Here is a 22,666-nt window from a genome sequence, read left to right on the forward strand (position 1 = left end):
TCGCCGTCCTGTCAGGTTAATTAGAGCTGTGATTTTATATCTACAATGATATGTAAGCATAACTGGTAAAGTAACACTGCTAAAACTATCCTGTTTTAGCTAAAGCTTTTTATTAAGGATTGACCCCATTACATAAGTAGTAGAAAAAGGTTCAATATATACATAACAAAAAAATAACAAAATTTAAAATAAATAAATTATTAATAATAATAATAATAATAATAGTGTATGTATGAGGTAAAAAAAGAAGTGAAATTTAAATTTAAAAACAGTACAGCAGATATTTTCGCAGCATAGTAAATTTAGTATATGTACAGAAGGTGTATTGCTGTGGATGTAAACATCAGTAAACATTGTGAATATTTCCGGTCCCAAACAGTCCGTGTGTCAGTTTTTAGCAGAGTTCAGTTCTCTTATGGCTGCGGGGTAGAAGCTGTTTTTCAGTGTGTGTCCGTGATTTGATTGACCTGAAGCGTCTGCCAGAGGGCAGCAGGTCAAACAGACGATGTCCAGAGGTGAAAGGGTCCTTCAGGATGTTGGCTGCTCTGCTGCGGCAGCGAGACCTGAATAAGACCTGCAGAGAGGGCAGTGGGCCGCGGTGATCACCTCTGTCCTGTCCGCTGCTGAGCATCCACTGAACCACACAGAGATGCAGTACGTCAGCACACTCCCGATGGAGCCGTGATAGAAGGACACCAGCAGCTTCTCCGGCAGGTTGTTTTTCCTGAGGATCCTCAGGAAGAAGAGGCGCTGCATTCATTTTACGAACTTGAAAATGAGCACACAAATTTGCATTTTCAATTCACAACATACTCAGTACATCCCACACAAGTGCAGTATTTCTTTAATAAAGGTCGAGCTTTAATGTTGCATTTTAAACCTTTAATAATCTTTAGTATAGTCTATAGCATTTTTTGTTCCGGCATGTAACTTCTTGTCGCACTCAATATTTGTTCATATGATCTCTGCAAAGATATCACACCTGAGATCTTTCTCACAGTTTCCGCTGTTAAAACAAAAGAGTTTGGAATCAATACATGTTTTTAAGAATTTGGTTATTGAATATTGTCATATAAAATACAGATAATAAATGAAACCATTTAATACCATAAAAGAGTTGGAAATGTTAAACAAATGGTGATTGTGTAGGAGTCGTACTACAGAGTGATATGTTGAAACTCTCCAGGTAAGACAAAACAGGTGATCTTCACCTAGGTCTACCTTTTTCCTGGTGTTGCTCCACCTCCCTCCGTACACACTACAGTGGTGATTGACATTTTATCTCTCTTTCGTCATAGAAGGAACAGTGCCAGGCTCTCTCGCACCCAAGGTATCAAGGTAAGCAGCAATATATCAATAAAACATACAGATGGGAACAGCTAAGGTTTGGATTAAACAAACAACAACAACCTAGATGCCAACAGAACCTGACATCTTCCTGATTTAAGTATTAATCATGTGCTTCTGTTCTTCAAAATCTAAAATACGACTCAGTAGCAAATTTCCGTGTTACAAGGAGTCGACGTTTGTTGAGGTATTAAGCCTACTTTTATTTATTCTGAGCTCTATAGACTGCCAGAGACACAAGTTCACAGTAACCGTCTGTGATGAATGCAAACTAAACCTATACATGTACATGTGTGTTTTGCGCTTTGTGGTGAGGGTATAAAGCCTTTTCCTCTCATTCGCTTCATCAACATTATCCTCCCAGGGTACTGTCCATTCTACGGAGTAGATGGCAATTTCATGTTGGGAAGGGGAGGGTGCGGTGAGGGGTATTCAGCTGTCACATGCAACATCTCAACTAGATGTCACTAAATTCTATACACTGGACCTTTAAGTTGCAGGGCAGTGATCTCTCACAGCTCCTATTTGGATTTGCTTGTAAACGTGCACACATCTTATCTTCACGAAACTTGAGTAGAGATGATGATCAACACATCTTTCTCACCAAGGATTGTTTACATCACGGATGAGTTTGACAAAAATCCAATCAGCCAACACTGCTCTGCACATAATAGCAGTGGGTTGTTTGCAGATGCTTTGGACATTCTCGAATACAAAACGTTCCTTTTCCGAGAATAATGACTTGGTACAGGAAGATAATTGAGATGAGTAATGAGATGAATATGTGGTCATACGAGAGTTCTATTGTTGTCGAAAGTGTTACTATAAAACCTGTTCCATTACGATGTAAAAAAGTAATGCCACCCAACCTGCTCGCCCGCATAGAGTCAGTTTATTCAGTGTTGACTTTAGGGGTGCAACGATTTATCGATGTAGTCGACAAAAATTGATGACAAAAATAGTCGCCGACGAATTTAATAGTCGATGATTCGTTGGTTACGTCATAGCGCGCATTTTTCGTGCCGTGCAGCTGAATTAAACGTCGTTTTACCGGAGGTGCTGATGGAAGTAGTTGAGGAGTGAGCCATCTCGCTCCCTTCCTATCTCTGAAAGTCGCGCTTGTGCCATAGCGACACAACATCGACCAATGGCAGCGTCCGTTGCAACACCATCGCATACCAGAAAGTCAAAAGTATGGGAGAACTTCACCTTTAACATAGCCCGAAAAAAACTACCTGCAATATTTGTAAGGCGGATCTTGCTCTCCATGGAAGCAGGACACGAGCATTTGAAGAGGAGGCACGTTTGACATCGTAACGTAGACGAGGCAGACTCGCCTCTGTAAGATGGCCTGTTATCTAGCTTGCTATATAAACGGAGTTGTCTTGGCAACTCCCACAATACCTGTGCACAGGATTCTAGAATCCATTACAAAAATATGGTTTGAATGTACATTTTTAAAAACTTTTTTTTAACGAGTTTAAAAGCGTTATGTTATCCTATTGCCTGACAAACGTCTTTTTTAATTACAATTATGCAGTCCGAAGAAGACTGTAGTTTCGTTTGTTGATGTTTTTATTGCTGATACTTTCCCTGTCCTTTTGTTTACAGAAAAAATGGATACTTGATTTTTCTTTGTTTTTGTATCAATAGTAGCCTAATATGCAGCAAAGTTTATTAAAAGACATTTTTGAATGAAGTATCGATCTTTATTGTCTTTATTGTCAGTCATCACATGTCGCGAACAACCTCAAGCTAAATTTAAAAGCTGTTGGCTAAATAAGATCAATTGAGAATTTGTGTTATTCATAATCCGATTAGTCGATTAATCGTTTCAATAATCGATAGATTAATCGACTATCAGAATAGTCGTTAGTTGCAGCCCTAGTTGACTTGCTGTTGAAAAACTTGATTTGCAGGTTTTCACACTGGAGAGGAGAAATGATGCAAACATAGAGAGCGCATTTCCTCCCCCCCAACACATTTTAACCACTGAGTAACCCGACTGTCCTTCATTGACAGAGATCAGGGGATCATTGGAAAACATTATTGGATGAAAAGGCCGTTTTCTACTCTACATTTTTTCTGCCTTCCAAGAGTTTTCCCTAGTCCATTAAGCAGGCATCATGGAAATGGGTCAGGGAGTTCCCCCGCCGATGACAGATATACCAGCACCACCATACCCAGGCCCCCCTGCAGGCTTTGACATAGGAGGCTATGAGGGAGGCCCTCCTCCTCCTGCTGTCTACTCTGGTGAGATGGTCATTGGACTTTTTTTTCTCTTTTATTGTAATGTTGTTCTTATATCTTGAATTACTCGGTTCAGGAGCAGGGCCACGCCTCAACTTCGCCTCTTATCACCTGTCAATCCGACATATACCTGGTCAACCAATCACCTGCTGTTTATCTAAGATTCTTCAACACAACCTTTCCCTTCAGTGGAGAAAGAGAAGAGAAAAAGACGGTGACCCCGACCCACATCCATTGATCCACCTTCCCTCATCCCTTCACCCTCCTTCCCTCATCCCTACCCTCATTCCTGCATCCTCCCTCCCTCATCCCTACACGCATACTTTCATCCCTACCCCATCCCTTCATCCTTTCATCCCTCACCTGTGCATCCTCCCAGACCAGCCTATGAGATGTATCTTCACCTCAACGTCCCTTAATTGTCCCTCAGTGTCAATTTATAAATTTCCATTCAAATCTTTAATTCACATATAGTTGGGGCATGGTCCTTGTTAGTGAATGTTTTTTAAGCCTTTCTCAAGTGAAAAGTCTGATAATGTCTTCTCATATACAGTTCAACAACCTGGATACCAGTACTCCCAACAACAGCCTCAGATCGTACAGCCTGGTAGGTGTCTCTCTCCAACTGTCTCACAAGTATACATCTACTGTCTGGCACTCTGACAGGTTCATGTTCAGTGAATATGTGGATTGTGATTGTCACTAATACTAGTTTTTTTCTACTCACTACTACTCTACTCTACTCTCTACTCATCTTAACCCATGTGGTAGGAGTGTGTGTTTAATGTTTGAATGAAGTTAGCGGTTCAGGAGCAGGGCCACGCCTCAACTTCGCCTCTTATCACCTGTCAATCCGACATATACCTGGTCAACCAATCACCTGCTGTTTATCTAAGATTCTTCAACACAACCTTTCCCTTCAGTGGAGAAAGAGAAGAGAAAAAGACGGTGACCCCGACCCACATCCATTGATCCACCTTCCCTCATCCCTTCACCCTCCTTCCCTCATCCCTACCCTCATTCCTGCATCCTCCCTCCCTCATCCCTACACGCATCCTTTCATCCCTACCCCATCCCTTCATCCTTTCATCCCTCACCTGTGCATCCTCCCAGACCAGCCTATGAGATGTATCTTCACCTCAACGTCCCTTAATTGTCCCTCAGTGTCAATTTATAAATTTCCATTCAAATCTTTAATTCACATATAGTTGGGGCATGGTCCTTGTTAGTGAATGTTTTTTAAGCCTTTCTCAAGTGAAAAGTCTGATAATGTCTTCTCATATACAGTTCAACAACCTGGATACCAGTACTCCCAACAACAGCCTCAGATCATACAGTCTGGTAGGTGTCTCTCTCCAACTGTCTCACAAGTATACATCTACTGTCTGGCACTCTGACAGGTTCATGTTCAGTGAATACGTGGATTGTGATTGTCACTAATACTAGTTTTTTTCTACTCACAGTGAATCAGGTGGTTGTGGTGCAGAATCTACCAACTGAGGCTCCAGGACATATGATATGTCCTCACTGCCAAATCACTGTTCTCAGTCATATCAAGTACAAAAATGGTATGCTCGCGTGGCTGATCTGTGGGTTAATTGGACTCGTCTTGTGAGTACACACACACACACACACACATATATATAAGGCTGAGTAATCAAGTATTATTTTGACTTTCCTCCCCTCCAGCTGGCCTGGCTGTTTCATCCCCTTCTTTGTGGATGCCTGTAAGGATGTGGAGCACTCCTGCCCCCTGTGTCACACCGTCCTGCACGTCTACAAACGCATATGAAACAGCAGAGTCGTCTTAACTCTAAAATCACAACCAAATTTATTTTAAAAAAACAGCCATCATCAAACAGACATCTGTATAGGAGTCAAACCTGTCTGAGCTCACTTCTGTAATAATTCTTGTTGGTGAATTACCCTGTATACATATGGTATTCAGGCTACAATTTCTTCTTATGATTTAAATGTGTCATCCTTTGTATGTAATGTAATGTGAAAAATGTCAAAAATATAATTACCATGATTATATTCCTTTACTTGATCTGACTGATGTGTCGATATAATATAAATGAAGGCATTTCTTTTAAATTAAATCCAGTTTGATATTTCATCGCATGTGCAAGTAAAATCTAATTATTCACCTTTCTCTGATAATATTAAATTAATTTCATTTTCTTAAAGAGAAAATATTTCAACATGATTGATGAACATTCTTGGTCTCGACTTTATTACTGAAAGGTACCATTTATTTCTAAGTCTCATCAGCAAATCCTGAAGCAAAATAATTTATAATCATGTTATAATTCATTAGTTCTTGAAGCAATTAATTAGCAGAATGTACAAAAGTATAGCTTTGTCATTGTAGGTGGTATTTATCAAACATAGAAATTACACCATAAAAGCAGCCATTAATATTTCAATGAAACTCACATTGTATTACCACTTGATAGGTTCAACCACAGACTGTGTATAAAGATGGATGATGCCTATCCCCTTCCTCCCAGTACACAGAAATGAAGCCATCTTGCACTGATGACCAGAACCAGAATCTGCGATTAGGAGATTAAGCCGAGCTATCTAGGTCCCGCCAATACACACACTCAACCAATCACGAGTCATTCTCAGCTGTCAATCACGACAGTTCACCCTGTATAAATTCTATTATATCTTAACCAAACTTATCGAATAAAGTAACACTTGAACAAGCGAGTTTATGACCTATACTGCAGTCAGCCACCAGGGGGCAATATATGCTTTTGCTTCAGTTTTGGGGAGCTGTCATGATGTCCATCTTGTTTCCAGTCTGTGGCTTCAACACAGCTTAAAAGTCAAACTGGAATCAATCCTGCAGTTCCACCTAGAGGAGTAAGGGAGAAGAATATTTCCATCTTCTATCTACAATATCAGTGTTTTGCCTATAAATTACAAAGAAAGGCAGCTATACAGATTTATGACAATGTATTCAAAGAATGCTGAAAATGGAAATGTGGTCTTATCTCCATTTAATCAAAACAGTTAATGCAGAAATGATAGCAGTTTGGGTTGTCTAAAAGATGGGTTACCTGGTACATCCCAGTGCTGATAACAAACAGATATACTACAGCAATGAAGGTTGTGAACTTATATGAGGAAAAAAACAAGGGGAACATCTAAACATATATATGTAAGCAAAACAGTCTTTTTATTTATTTTTTTTACACAGAAATCCACATACACTCGCTAACCTGATGTCTTTGTTCGAGGAGAAAAGCTCAGAGTGGTGTCTGATTTGAAATATTTTTGCTATAATTCAAGATTCAAACTTATAATTTCAAAAAGCATGGCCAGTACTATGACAGTAAACATATGTAACTTCAGACACATAAGACCATACCTAACATACATGCTATCATCTTCTCTCACATAATATATTATTTCATGAGCTGGTCACACGCAAGCATGACGACTCATAAGACCAATTGAGTCCCTTGATAAGCACACATTAAAAACACGAGACTGGAAGGCCAACAGCTATCACCACTGCCTCATGGTACAAAAATACAAACAATTGAATTTTATTAGTTTGAAGTATTTTGCTGATGCCTGCCTCCATCTTCAAGGTTTTACATGTCTTTGCACCTCCCTCACTGAGTCACTTTATAATGCAGAAGCACAGTAGTGGAGGAATGTGTTGTACAGTTGACCTGTTAACTTCATTAGTTGTTTAATAACATTTAAATACAAACTCAAGGCAAAGCAAACTGGTGATCACGTGTAATCAATCTACTTCATCACTTAAAGGGGACATAGCATGCAAATTCCACTTTGTTAGTGCTTCTACAGGTTAATGTGGGTATCTGGCATGTCTACCAACCCAAAAACTCTGGGGGAAAAACACTCGCGCGTTTTGTTATGGTTCCTCTAAGTCAGAAACGTCATGCTTGAATGACTCGAATGAGCTTCCTGGGTTTTGTGTCGTAACAAGGCACTGGAAGTCTCCCTACATGGCCTTGACCCACCCCCCACCTCATCCCCCGCCCCCACACTCGTTATGCCGGGTTTACACCGGAGGCAGCGCCGCTGTGAGGCAGCGCAGCGCCGTTCTCAAGCGCGCAGCCGCCTGGCTGTTCACACGGGACGAGCATTTCTCCGCGCTGGTCAGCCCCATAGACTGTACATATAAGGTCAGCCCGCGATTCTGCTTTCTCCGCTTGTTGTTGTACCCATTGAATGTCGGGGTTCGGGGGTAAATGATGGTCTTCATAGCCCCCCACCCCTCTTCTCTCTGTCTGTCTGCTTGTGTGCTTGTAGTGGATGGGCAGAGGGGACATTTAATTATGTGATTGGGAAAATTAAAACTCCAGGACAACAGAAGGGAATACAAAGTATGGGATGCATATTTGATAATTTATATCATATAAAATATGTAATTTATATCGTTTAAAATCATGGGGGAGAGGGGGAGGGGAGCTGGCTCATTAGCATTTAAAGGAACAGGCACTCAAAACAGGTCGCTCTGTGGAGGGCTGTTTTATACAGGGTAAAAGGGTGCTGTTTAAATGATCCTTGTGGTATTTTGACCAAAGTATGTTACAGACATTTCATTAAGACCCCAAGGAACCATATCAACTTGTGGTAAAATGGGCATGCTATGTCCCCTTTAAAGTCAATTAGTTTACATGCTTATTCGTGACTTTGTGAGTGTTGTATTGTAATGTTTGGTTATTATTAATAGTGCAGCACATGTGTTGACTGATTTATTATTTCATTGTTAATGTTTAAATGTTATTTATTTTCAGATGTTTTACTCCTGTTTCAACGATGTACACACTGTGTCATCTCAGATCACAGATTCCAAATGTGTGAATATAGTTTTTTTAAAGCGTGAAGTTCTGATGTGTCATGCTGGTGCCGACAATTTAAAATAAGAGAGGATGAAGCAATAAACTTTAAACTGAATAACAAGAGGAACATTATAAGACACTTTTCAACAAATAATGTAGCCTTTATAAAACCTTATACTTCCAACATATATTCTGTTTCTGTATGTATTTATGTACATATCATGAAATCAACACTATTTATAACATATTCTAGACTTAATTTCTATTTTAAACACAATTATTCACTATATTTCAGTGTATTTCACTCATACCTGCAGTATCTGTATAAACAGCATCAATGGGCCGATGTATTTCATCCTGTATTTTCAGGCACAAGGAAAATCTCAAAGCTCCAACACATTTATACTTTAGACAATAGAGGGTTTGGGCATCAATTCGTGTTTCCTGTTTCCTGTTTCAACACGACAGCGCCTCCGTGTACAGCGTCACATTTCACGGGGACCAAAACGTCATCCAAACTTTAAAAGAATAACTGTTTATTTAACCAGGTTTCATTGAATTGTTTCCGTTCAGTAAAAACTTACAGCAGATTCTCTGTGAGTCGGCGTCTAACCGTCTCACTCTTGGACTTTACTCTTCCAAACCACCAGGTAGACGAGGACGGGGATGATGCTGACGGGGATGAGCGTGAGGACCATCGCCACCCAGTGCGGCGCGTCCTCAAACACCAGCTTCTCAGTGCTGCAGTCCTGGAAGTACTGGGAGTGGATGGAGAGGAAGAAGTCTTCAGTGTCCTGGTTTGGATATAAGCAGTTGACCAAGTCCGAAATCTTCTCCAGACACAGCGTGAGGTTGCGGTACGGGCTGAAACAGACGCAGGAAACACGAGTTGAAGAAATGATGAGTTATCAAGTGAAAAATCATCATCGCTCTCAGGTTCCAACTTCTCAAATAGCTAATTTAATCTTTATCGGGTTTTGTATCATTGTGAACTAAGTGTTGTTGAGTTTTTGATCATTAATCTGACAACAATTTACAAAACTCTGGAGCAGTCGGAACTTCAAGGCTTGTTTATGCTCAGAGTTCGATTCAGAAATAAAAACGAAACTGACAAAACGGAGCAGTACCACTGGAAATCACATGGGGGCGGTGTTGCCAATAGTGAATTTTACCTGGTGACGGTTATATCTTGTTTACTCTCGTCTTAGTCTGCTGGTAATATTCCATTTCCCTTGTTTTCATTCTTTTATCCTAAATGTTTTATGTGAAGCAGTTCATCTCCCATTTTATGCATGAATTGTGCTATAAAGGTTTATTATTATTATTATTGTTATTATTATTATTAATAAAATAAGCAGTCTGACGTCGTCACCTTAAGGATTTTTCTTTCTTTAAAAAACAAATAACGAATCAAGAAAGACCGCCTCAGACTCGGTGACGGACATTTCCACAGTCGTTACAGACTTTCACACACACTCTGCTTTTTACAGCTTTATATTTCTATTGTTTTAAAGTAATTGTTGTGTGTGGGATGACAATTAAAACAGTAAAACCTTGATATGAACTTGTTTTTAAAGCACAACAAGGAAATAAAGGTGTAAAATAAAAAATCTAAGGTAGCAACAAAGCGAACAAACAGCGACGTAAAAACAAAGACGTGTAATTCTAGCGAAGATCCGCGTGTAGTACCTGCTGATGTGCTCCTGGTGGCACCAGTTTTCTGAGCTGATCGTGAACATTTCGTTGTGAAAGGGTTCTCCACAGTGGCTGTGACTGGCGAAGACCAGCAGGGCGCGATCACAGTGATCTCTGTGAGGAGACGTCGTGTCCTGGTCCTGAAACATCTCTGCACAAACACAACACACATGAACTAACACACACCTGTCACATTTAGTTTCATAAAGGAAATGATAAAGTTCCCTTTTCCTCACCATCATCCTCTCTGATAAACATCTGGTTGTTATTTTCCAGTTCCTCCTCAATGAGACCCTCCCCCTCTTGGTACAAACTGGACGGCACATTTTCTGCAGGAAAAACAAATATTCATGTTTGACTAATAAATGATCATCAATTATATCAATAAGAGGAGAATTCGTACAAACAACCGATGAACGAGGATGGAGCTGAGGTGATTTTTGGATTAATTGAATAGTTGTTGATGCCGAGATCATAACGAAAAAACACAAATTCCACCAATCTGTGAATTCTGTTGTGCAATTTTGAATCTTTGTAGTTTCCTTCAACTTTAACCAGTCGTAGAAGCCTGTTGCAGAAACCTGTGATCCAGACAAATCGACATCCCTGAACTGAAAAGCACTTCTCACATTAACGAACACACATTAGAGATAAAGATCAGCGTCACACATCTTTAAATAAATGTCACTTTCAAGTCACTGCAGCTTTTTCCTCCAGTGTGACTGTGGAAAAGGTTTTAAATTCAATCCTATGTGATTTCACAAAAAGGAGAAAATTGCAAGAATCCTGATAAAGTTTTAAAATAATAAAATAAAAATGTTTCAGCACAATGAGCATAAAATATTACTGACGTGTTAAAATCTTACAAATGGAGTAAAGATGATTGAGTAAAAGTTATAACAAAACGTAACAGATTTCAGTTTCTGAATTTCTTTCTTTGTCACTGTAACCTGATCATTTTATCACATGACGTTTGAATATGTCACCTCTTGACTCAAAAGGTCAATAATGAAAATAATCCTTACGTGCAGCTGTAGATATTAATATGAGTAACTGAAAATCATCTAAGCAACAACTTTGTTAAATGATTATTTGATTAAATTATAATTTTTAATAGTAGCTAAAACTCCAGGATCTGTTCTAAAACGTTTTCTTTAATGACGACGGATTCAAATCTTGTTCCTGACGAACAGAAGCATCAACATTTTACATCATCTGACATTTAATAGATCGAATAACTGAGAGTTAATAGGATGAATTAACAGAGAATGATGATAACTTGTAGACGAGAGATGAAATATTCGACGTTTTACCGTCGGCTCTGCTCCGCTCTTCCACCGTCACGTTGACAGTTTGTGATTTAATACCTGCGAACACAGATTTCAACACATTTTAAAAGAGACTCTCTCCAGTCTCTGAAATGACCTGTCTGTGTTTTTCCTCCATCAATTGCACTGACTCCGAGAACAATGGACGCTCATGGAAACATGCAGGAAACAAAAGAAAAAAACAACAGGAAATCCCAAAAGAAGAGTTCAACTTAAACCAATGTTTAAAAATCAAAATGAAAGGTGAAGTCAGGTACGTACCTGCGATCAGAAGAGGACAGAGCAGGTACAGGATCATGGTGGAACGGCGGTGGGGAACCTGCGAGGCCGGTGTGTGACCTGAGGTGTCACGATGAAGACTCCGAGCAGAGTGGGTTCATGAGGAAGAAGCCCAACCCTCTTTAGCTTGGCTCTGCTCAGTTTGTGTGTGTGTGTGTGTGTGTGTGTGTGTGTGTGTGTGTGTGTGTGTGTGTGTGTGTGTGTGTGTGTGTGTGTGTGTGTGTGTGTGTGTGTGTGTGTGATGTCCTGAGAGATAAACAGGCCCACAGTACGAAAGAGGATGTGGCAGGGAGGGGAATCGAACCATGACCGTACATGTGAAGAGAAAAACAAAATCTAAATCTAATTGATCTAAGGGACAACTGGTCAAAACTTGACGATTCCCTAAAGGCAGATTTGAGATATGCTCAAGAGGCCAAAACATTTTTGTGAGGTCACTGTGACCTTCGACCTTTCACCACCAAATTCTAATCACTTCATCCGTGAATCCAACTGAATGTTTGAAACAAATTTGAAAAAACACACACACACACACACACACACACACACACGCACACACACGCACACACACACACACACACACACACACACACACACACACACACACACACACACACACACACACACACACACACAGGAGCCGGAATCAGGAAGCTGGTGCAGCACGAAAGATAAAAACACAACAACATCTCACAATACTCTGTTCAACACTGACAGGCTGGAGTCTGATTTCAACACACACACACACGCACGCACGCGCACACACACACACACGCATGCACGCGCACACACACACGCACGCACGCACACGCACACACACACCTTAAATTAAACCGAATCTTAAAACATGTCTTCACCTTAAAATGTGATGGGGGGGGACTTGATTTTTTTTGTCCCCACAAAGAAGACAAGTCCTCATAATGTGAGTGTGTAAACAGATTTGTGGTCCCCACAACGTGAGTAAAACCTGGACTGACCCCACACACACAAACACACAGACTTTTGTAGTTTTTGCTGAACATGATTAAAACGTAACAGACACACAATAGAATAAAAACACCAAACAAGTGACAATTTATCCGCAAAACGTTGGTGCGTGAGATTCCAACGTCATCACTTATAAAACAATTAACGTGATTTTACAATCAGCTCTGAAGTTTCTAATGTGAACTTGTTACTTTCTGTCATTGGCAAACTTTGTTCAAGCTCCTGAAACCGTTTTTATAGAACACAGATTTATGATTAACGCTTTAAATTACTGTCACATCCTCTCTTTGCTCCATTATAATGTAAATCCTGTAAAGACGAGTCAAGCTGTTGTTTAAATGCTCTGAACATGTTTTTAACACATTTCAACTTCGAAGCTCACAAACACAATGAAGTCGGAAAAACAACTTCACAACAAAAGGTAAAATTCAGACGTGAACACACAGATCGACGAAAACAGAAAGAAGGTGAAGCCAAAGAGCCGCTGCCTGTTGAGCCTGTGCACGGGTTGAAGAGTCGGACTCTAGTTTCACATCGTGAACAAACAAACAGGGAGGGTCGACTTCTGTGGTTGAAGAAAACCACAAAGCGGATCAACACAAACAGCTCAGAACAACCAGAGCACATCTCAACATCTGGAGCACAACACGAGATCACTGTGGTTTGATGCTCGTCACCTTTAACTGAGCAGAGCCCGGAGCACAGGGGTGAAGCACACACACACACACACACACACACACACACACACACACACACACACACACACACACACACACACACACACACACACACACACGAGATATCGTCAACAAGATGGTATAAACTGTGAGAGTGGCAGAGCAACGAGGGGTCAGAGGAAGAGGAGGGTCAAACATGAGGCTTCTGGGAAACATGTGTGTGTGTGTGTGTGTGTGTGTGTGTGTGTGTGTGTGTGTGTGTGTGTGTGTGTGTGTGTGTGTCTGTGCACGAGGACAGATCTAGAACATATAACGGAGCATACTGTATGAGGGGTTTCTCAGCGGGAAGTCCAGGGAATAAACAACAGGTGTAATTTAAGCTGTGTTTTTTGGAAAGTTTCAAGATAAAACAGGAAGTGCAATACAACAGTTTTGGTTTCTGTGTGCTTGTTAAACAACTGCTCTCGGATTTCACCTCATTAAATCAATAATCAATAGGAAAGATCACACGCTTCAATAAAGAGACGGGAAAAAAAATAAAAATCAGGGGAAATTTACAGGTCGAAGAAATATCTGCACTAATGTAGACCAGGCCCAACCCACAAAACACTCAAAAATAAAATACAATCAAAAGAAACAATATTTACAAATGAATAAATACATTTTTCTATTTTTCAGGCATTTTATAAACCAGGTGATTAAATCCTGGTTCTAAACGTTTGACTTGATTTTAGGTTGATTTGGATTTGAGGTCGTGACCCGATTTCTTTCTCTTGTTAAGAAGGTACAAACGTACGTGGGATAAAAATGTGATCGTAAATTCAAAATCCCAGGAAGCAATTTATTAGATACAGAAATCTGACGATGATAACCCATCAGTGTGTGTGTGTGTGTGTGTGTGTGTGTGTGTGTGTGTGTGTGTGCGTGCGTGCATGTGTTTGTGTGCCCACAGGTACGGGGGCACAGCGAGGTTACACTGAGCTGCTTCATGGTGGTGAAGGTTTGTTTTTAAAAGGTCTGATCCTCAGATCTCGACCTCAGAGACAAGAGGACAACTTCAGGACATGAGGGACACTTCAAACAGCTCAGGTAAGATCATTGACAGTCTGTGGTTAAACTTTAATATCTGTTGTTTGATATTAAGTGTAATTAAATGTTTGGATGCATATGCAGTAAAAGAAACAACATTATTACAAGAAAAATAAAAAAGTGAGATATTTCTCAATGGATAAAGGATTTTTACAAATTTTATTTCCACGTCAAAGATTTAAAGTCATAATTTTACATTAGTGCACATGAGTGAGTTAATAATCAAATATTAAAGCATGAGAAAGTGACCTGAGCTCTTTGTGACTGCAGCTAAATGTGAAAAGTTAAAGTCTCTGATGTTTGTGGTTCTTCACAAATCAAATCAAAACCCTTGTATGAGTCAAAAGGTGATTTTCTGTCACGTTTACACAAGAATCATTTCAAAGATACGAGACGAGAAATTTATTACGTCCGATTCTTTTCATTGTTGCAAAATGTAAATGTTCATTTAAAATGGAATAAAATATATTATATACTATTGTGTGTCACAATTAAATAAGTCACATGTGATGTAGTTTATGTTGAATCTTAAACCCACACACAGACACGCACGCACACACAGACACGCACACAAACTGTCAAGGAGTCTTCTGATATTGTGTTGTAATTTGCAGTTTTCTGCCTCTCCCGAGGCAGAATAATTTTTTTAACACTTTAAATTTTTATCAGATCTTATTTATATTTTATAAACACATATATTATATATATTATATATTTTTATTTTTACTCAAACTGAATTAAAGATGAGAATCTTCCATATCGTTGATGTGGTCACATGCAACAGTTAGAAATTATAATTAACTTAATGTGTCATGAACGCTTCACTTCACATCTGTGGGTCAGACGTGTAGATGCAGAACTTATAGGAAATTATTTCTAAAAGTTTGTAGATAAAGTTGTTCAAATAAAAATCATTTAATTGAGACATAAAAAACAAACGATAGTTGAACTTGAAAACGGCAAAAAAAAAGTCTGAATACTCTTGGAACTAATTAAGGTCAAACATATCTTGTGTTTATGAAAAAACTTTCACAAATTGGTTGAACCTCACATTTTTTGAGTGTATGTATTAAACAGACGTAGAAATATTATGTTTGTGCGTAATAAAAATTTGTGCAGGAGTATTTTAAGCAGCAAGATTTCACAATGGATTTGTACAAAAACAAGCATAAAATTATTTAATATTTCAATATAACTAGTAACATCAAATATTTAATGGTGTTTTTTATGTTTAATCTATTTGTCAAAGCTCCTTTTAACTGTGTTTTAAGTTAAATTAAATTCAAGCTGAAAAACACGTTCATTTTGGTCCAAGGTAAAACTATAAAATTATTGTAGCCGTCTTTATCTGCACTTAAATATTATAAAATTTGAATATTTAGAATCCTAAAATAAAAAAACATAAAATGTATGAAATTTTTTTAAATAAAAATAAACACGTAAAGTTACAATAAAAACGAGATACACAACCTTGTGTTTTGATGGCGTGTAATCAAATTTAAATTCAAGGTAGTTTATATCTCCATCTTGTTGAGATGACACTCATCTCAATATGAAGTTGATCTGATGAAACCCCTACGACAAGTTCATCAAAGTAAAAATGTCTAAAATGGCCAAAATGGCCACTAAAGTCAAAATGGCGGGCTTCCTGTTTTGTCTAGCATATCTATCCAAGAGACTTATTTGTTTGTTATGAAGAGACACATGTCCCTATCGATTTTTGTACATGTCGGCCAATCGTGGTGCCTGGGCTGCACTTTAGGGGGCGCTATTCAGTTATTTTGCCACGCCCATTCCTTAAAACCATCTGAATGTCTGCAGGGGGGGGGGCTGTTGTTACACAAATGTAGTTTGAGTGAGATTACACCTCTAGACTTTTTTTTTTGTCTGGTCATGATACACCTGGGCTACAATTTTTGTGGGAGGCCCTATTGTATTTCGAAGGATTTGTATTTCCCTTTTGGGGCTTTTTCAGGGCCTAGACATGCTCAAATTGTTACCAAAGTTTGCGGAGAATTCAAAACCCCAAAAGGTAATTGTATTCTGGAGTAATTTGAAATGGGCGTGGAAAAATGGCTCAACAGCGCCATCTAAGGAAAAGCCCCTCAGTTAGCTTTCACCGATCTTCACAAAAATCGTAGCCCAGGTGTATCATGACCAGACAAACAAAAAAGGTCCGAGGTGCAATTGGAAAAAAGCAACAGGAAGCCCGCCATTTTGACTTTAGTGGCCATATTGGCCATTTTCCACATTTTTACTTTGATGTACTTGTCCCAGGGCTTTCATCAGATCAACTTCATATGGAGGTGCGTGTCATCACAACAAGATGGAGATGAAAACTACCTCAAAGATCAATTTTTCGTCACACGGTGTGACCGTGGCGTGGCGTCAAAGTTTGATTACACGCCATCAAAACACGAGGTTCTGTATCTCGGACATATTTGGTCGAATCGAGTCCAAACCAGACATGTAAGACAAAAGTCCCGGCCTGATGACATCTACACAGAAATCATGACCTAAAAACACAGCGCCCCCTGGTGGCAACAGGAAATGTCTTGTTTTTTGCATGTCTTACACTTGGAAGTATTCCTCCTCATCTACTGACCGCAGCCATGTCAAACCTATGTCAAAAGGGTCTCAAGACATTGATAATGTAGGCATAAGATTACTGTGACTTTTCGTCAAACGCCATATTAATGGCGTGGCGTTAAAGTTCATCGACTCGCTGTGACACACGAAATTGCTGTAACTTCCGTGTTCATGGGTCTATCTCCCTCAAACTACCTATCACCGCCAAACTGATGTCTCATGATCAGAGACCAAGCCTGAACAGCTCTGTGTCAATATTTCCTCAGTGTCATAGCGCCATCTACTGATTCGCCATGAAACAGGAAGTACTTTGTAAATCCGCTCTGCATTATCCAACCGGCTCCGAACTACTGACCTATGATCACAATCCTGACCTGAACACATCCATATATTAATATTAGTTCAGGGTCATAGCGCTACCTACTGATCAGTGTGAAAATTAAGTTGTTGTAACATTGTCCAATTGACACAAAATTGCTCACGCTACATCAGAGCCCCTACTTGAACAGATCTATTAGTCTGTATGTAATAATAGTGCTGGCGCCACCTACTGGCAACAGGAAGTACGCTTTGTTTTACAACTATCATTCAATTTACATAAAATTTTCACAGTGTGATGTGCAATTGATAGCGTGGACCGTAATGAGCAATTAGCAGGCAAGGATTGACAACACGTGACGGACGCAGGAAGTGAAGCATTTGTCCTTGCCGCAGTGTGCAAAACGCATGTAACGCGGACACGTGCGCTTGGTCATTGATCGCTCTCTCCACTAACCGCAACAGGCTTGAAAATGCCTGTGCTCGGGCCCGTTAGTGCTACAACGTAGCCCTAGTAATCCTTACAATTTCAATAGGGCCTCCCACTGTTCGGTGCTCGGGCCCTATTAATAATAATAATAGTGTATGTATGAGGTAAAAGAAGAAGTGAAATTTAAATTTAAAAACAGTACAGCAGATATTTTCGCAGCATAGTAAATTTAGTATATGTACAGAAGGTGCATTGCTGTGGATGTAAACATCAGTAAACATTGTGAATATTTCCGGTCCCAAACAGTCCATGTGTCAGTTTTTAGCAGAGTTCAGTTCTCTTATGGCTGCGGGGTAGAAGCTGTTTTTCAGTGTGTGTCCGTGATTTGATTGACCTGAAGCGTCTGCCAGAGGGCAGCAGGTCAAACAGACGATGTCCAGAGGTGAAAGGGTCCTTCAGGATGTTGGCTGCTCTGCTGCGGCAGCGAGACCTGAATAAGACCTGCAGAGAGGGCAGTGGGCCGCCGGTGATCCACCTCTGTCCTGTCCGCTGCTGAGCATCCAGTGAACCACACAGAGATGCAGTACGTCAGCACACTCCCGATGGAGCCGTGATAGAAGGACACCAGCAGCTTCTCCGGCAGGTTGTTTTTCCTGAGGATCCTCAGGAAGAAGAGGCGCTGCATTCATTTTACGAACTTGAAAATAAGCACACAAATTTGCATTTTCAATTCACAACATACTCAGTACATCCCACACAAGTGCAGTATTTCTTTTATAAAGGTCGAGGTTTAATGTTGCATTTTAAACCTTTAATAATCTTTAGTATAGTCTATAGCATTTTTTGTTCCGACATGTAACTTCTTGTCACACTCAATATTTGTTCATATGATCTCTGCAAAGATATCACACCTGAGATCTTTCTCACAGTTTCCGCTGTTAAAACAAAAGAGTTTGGAATCAATACATGTTTTTAAGAATTTGGTTATTGAATATTGTCATATAAAATACAGATAATAAATGAAACCATTTAATACCATAAAAGAGTTGGAAATGTTAAACAAATGGTGATTGTGTAGGAGTCGTACTACAGAGTGATATGTTGAAACTCTCCAGATAAGACAAAACAGGTGATCTTCACCTAGGTCTACCTTTTTCCCGGTGTTGCTCCACCTTCCTCCGTACACACTACAGTGGTGATTGACATTTTATCTCTCTTTCATCATAGAAGGAACAGTGCCAGGCTCTCTCGCACCCAAGGTATCAAGGTAAGCAACAATATATCAATAAAACATACTAGTGGTGCACCGATGTATCGGCCGTATATCGGTAGCGGCCGATATTCGCCTCGTTTACTGCCATCGGCGTATCGGTAATAAACTTGACTTTCACCGATAACATTGGCCGATGTTCATTGGTATGTTTTCTGCAGCCTGCCAATCTGGCATCCAGATTATGGTACACGCCGGGTTTACACCGGGCGCTGAAGCGCCGCGCCGCGCAGCGCAGCGCCAAGGAAAGCCAGGCGCCTCCCATCCCCCTGTTAAACCTTTGTGCGGTTCACATGGGCTGCGATGCGCTGCGCCGGCGCCCTTCACCGATGGTTTCGAGCGAGCGAGCGTATCGCGCCAGGAAACAGACTGAAAAATTATTTTAAACGATATAAATGACATATTTTATATGATATAAATGATCAAATATGCATCCCATACTTTGTATTCCCCTTCTGTTGTCCTGGAGTTTTAATTTTCCCAATTTTCCCAATCACATAATTAAATGTCCCCCTCTGCCCATCCACTACAGCCACACAAGCAGTCATATAGATAAAAAGAGAGAGAGGGGGGCTAAAGGCTTGCTTGGAGAATACGTCATTTACCCCCGACACCCGACATTGAACGAGTTATATACAACAACAAGCGGAGAATCGCGGGCTGACCGGCGCGGAGAAATGAGGGTCCGGTGTGCACATGCGCAACAGGTACTACATACAAACAGCAGAGACAATGTCGGCAGCGTCGGCTGTGTGGGATTTCTTTTTTGTCATTGAGTAGGTAGTTGTATGGCAGGCAGTTTCCATCGAAAAATATTTTTATTTTATTTGTTGTAATCAGAGCCTCCTATTGTGTTGTGTTGCACAGCAGGCTAGTAGTAGCACTGCATCTTGACTTGAATTTATATGGCATTCCCTAAGGGTTTATGCTAGTGTTTTGTAAGGCTGCATTGCAAGCATCTGTTTACAGTTGAGATGATGTCTTGAGTAGGCCTGGTGATACTGTTAAATGTTTGGCTGAATAGGTGTCTATGTCCATCCATGGCATCTAAAGTTACACTTGTCACTTTTTCTGTTTTTCATATTATTCAAGTAATAAACAAATATCGGTATCGGCTATTGGCTAGATTGTTTTTTTAAATATCGGTATCGGCCAAGAATTTCCATATTGGTGCATCCCTAAAACATACAGATGGGAACAGCTAAGATTTGGATAAAAAAAAGAACTACATGCCAACAGAACCTGACATCTTAGTGATTTACGTATTCATATGCTTCTGTTCTTCGAAATCTAAAATATGACTCAGTAGCTCAGTACTCAGTACTTTCATTTATTCTGAGCTCTATAGACTGCCAGAGACACAAGTTCACAGTAACCGTCTGTGATGAATGCAAACTAAACCTATACATGTACATAGAGAAGGGATCTTGAGGTTATGATGGACTATTACAGCCATAGGAGGGAGAGCAAAGGATAAAGTTGTAATTGATAAGAAAGTCAATATGACAAGAATCGAGTCATCATTTAATGAGATAAAAGTCATACTATTACAAGCTGAAGTTGTAATAAAATGAGAATAATGAATAGGTACAGGAAGATAATTAAGATGAGTAATGAGATGAATGAGAGAGTAGGTGGTCATACAAGAGTTCTATTGTTGTCGAAAGTGTAACTATAAAACCTGTTCCATTACGATGTAAACATGTAATGCCACCCAACCTGCTCGCCTGCATAGAGTTAGTAACTGTTTATTCAGTGTTGGCTTGCTGTTGAAAAACTTGATTTGCAGATTTTCACACTGGAGAGGAGAAATGATGCAAACATAGAGAGCCTTCCTGAAGTCATCCCTTCATCCTCTCTTCCCTCATCCCTACCCTCATTCCTGCATCCTCCCTCCCTCGTCCCTACACGCATCCTTTCATCCCTACCCCATCCCTTCATCCTTTCATCCCTCACCTGTGCATCCTCCCAGACCAGCCTATGAGATGTTTCTTCACCTCAACGTCCCTTAATTTCCCCTCAGTGTCAATTTATAAATTTCCATTCAAGTCTTTAATTCACATATAGTTGGGGCATGGTCCTTGTTAGTGAATGTTTTTTAAGCCTTTCTCAAGTGAAAAGTCTGATAATGTCTTCTCATATACAGTTCAACAACCTGGATACCAGTACTCCCAACAACAGCCTCAGATCGTACAGCCTGGTAGGTGTCTCTCTCCAACTGTCTCACAAGTATACACTGTACACTATACACTGTCTGGCAAAAAGTGGTATGCTCGTGTGGCAGGCCTGTGGGATACTTGGAATCAAACTGTGAGTACAGACCCCAACACACACACACACACACACACACACACACACACACACACACACACACACACACACACACACACACACACACACACACACACACACACACACACACACACACACACACCACACACACACACAAATATATAGAGCTGAGTAATCAAGTATTATTTTGACTTTCCTCCCCTCCAGGCTCTGGCCTTTATGTGTCTTCCCCTTCTGTATGGATTCCATGAAGGATGTGGAGCACTCCTGCCCCGTGTGTCACACCACCCTGCATGTCTACAAACGCACATCTTAACTCTAAAATCACAACCCAAAAAGTTGAAAAGATATTTCAACATGAACAAAGTCATAATTTGTGGGACACTACCAAGATAAGAAACATTGACATTATAAAATAATTGAGAATCATCTTAATGAGGGTGTAATAACTCATATAACTGCGTATACCATGTTATTGTTCAAATTAATAAATAACCAATAAATCTTCACTGTAATGTAACTTTCATTCTTGGTCTCGACTTTATTACTGAAAGGTACCATTTATTTCTAAGTCTCATTAGTAAATCCTGAAGCAAAATAATTTATAATCATGTTATAATTTACTAGAGGAGTAAGGGAGAAGAATATTTCCATCTTCTATCTACAATATCAGTGTTTTGCCTATAAATTACAAAGAAAGGCAGCTATACAGATTTATGACAATGTATACAAAGAATGCTGAAAATGGAAATGTGGGCTTATCTCCATTTATATAATAATATAATAATAATAATAATAATAATAATAGTGTATGTATGAGGTAAAAAAAGAAGTGAAATTTAAATTTAAAAACAGTACAGCAGATATTTTCGCAGCATAGTAAATTTAGTATATGTACACAAGGTGCATTGCTGTGGATGTAAACATCAGTAAACATTGTGAATATTTCCGGTCCCAAACAGTCCGTGTGTCAGTTTTTAGCAGAGTTCAGTTCTCTTATGGCTGCGGGGTAGAAGCTGTTTTTCAGTGTGTGTCCGTGATTTGATTGACCTGAAGCGTCTGCCAGAGGGCAGCAGGTCAAACAGACGATGTCCAGAGGTGAAAGGGTCCTTCAGGATGTTGGCTGCTCTGCTGCGGCAGCGAGACCTGAATAAGACCTGCAGAGAGGGCAGTGGGCCGCCGGTGATCCCCCTCTGTCCTGTCCGCTGCTGAGCATCCAGTGAACCACACAGAGATGCAGTACGTCAGCACGCTCCCGATGGAGCCACAATAGAAGGACACCA

The 22,666-nt window shown here is 40.0% G+C and overlaps 2 protein-coding genes across 7 annotated transcripts; one reads left to right on the forward strand and one right to left on the reverse strand.

Annotated features, from left to right (window-relative positions):
• Positions 1 to 1,232: 1,232 nt before the first annotated feature.
• On the forward strand, positions 1,233 to 21,892 carry LOC118118646 (lipopolysaccharide-induced tumor necrosis factor-alpha factor). Of its 6 annotated transcripts, none has more exons than XM_035171803.2 (6): positions 1,233 to 1,338; positions 3,370 to 3,600; positions 4,151 to 4,204; positions 4,885 to 4,938; positions 21,238 to 21,401; positions 21,591 to 21,892. In XM_035171803.2, exons 2-6 carry the CDS (start codon positions 3,474 to 3,476, stop codon positions 21,777 to 21,779), a joined length of 588 nt encoding a protein of 195 aa, XP_035027694.2. In that variant the 5' UTR covers positions 1,233 to 1,338; positions 3,370 to 3,473; the 3' UTR covers positions 21,780 to 21,892. The 6 variants fall into 6 exon arrangements, with proteins under 6 accessions (XP_035027694.2, XP_035027738.2, XP_035027718.2 ...); XM_035171847.2 differs by lacking the exons at positions 21,238 to 21,401; positions 21,591 to 21,892 and adding exons at positions 5,061 to 5,208; positions 5,287 to 5,434; XM_035171820.2 differs by having other exon boundaries at positions 1,285 to 1,338; positions 3,377 to 3,600.
• On the reverse strand, positions 8,575 to 11,860 carry LOC118118637 (receptor activity-modifying protein 3). Its single transcript, XM_035171791.2, has 5 exons — positions 11,714 to 11,860; positions 11,438 to 11,491; positions 10,361 to 10,453; positions 10,119 to 10,275; positions 8,575 to 9,293 (listed from the first exon to the last, which is right to left on the reverse strand). Exons 1-5 carry the CDS (start codon positions 11,748 to 11,750, stop codon positions 9,047 to 9,049), a joined length of 588 nt encoding a protein of 195 aa, XP_035027682.1. The 5' UTR covers positions 11,751 to 11,860; the 3' UTR covers positions 8,575 to 9,046.
• Positions 21,893 to 22,666: the final 774 nt, after the last annotated feature.

Source organism: Hippoglossus stenolepis, chromosome 2 (assembly GCF_022539355.2).
Source record: "Hippoglossus stenolepis isolate QCI-W04-F060 chromosome 2, HSTE1.2, whole genome shotgun sequence".
NCBI classification, from domain to species: Eukaryota; Metazoa; Chordata; class Actinopteri; order Pleuronectiformes; family Pleuronectidae; genus Hippoglossus; species Hippoglossus stenolepis.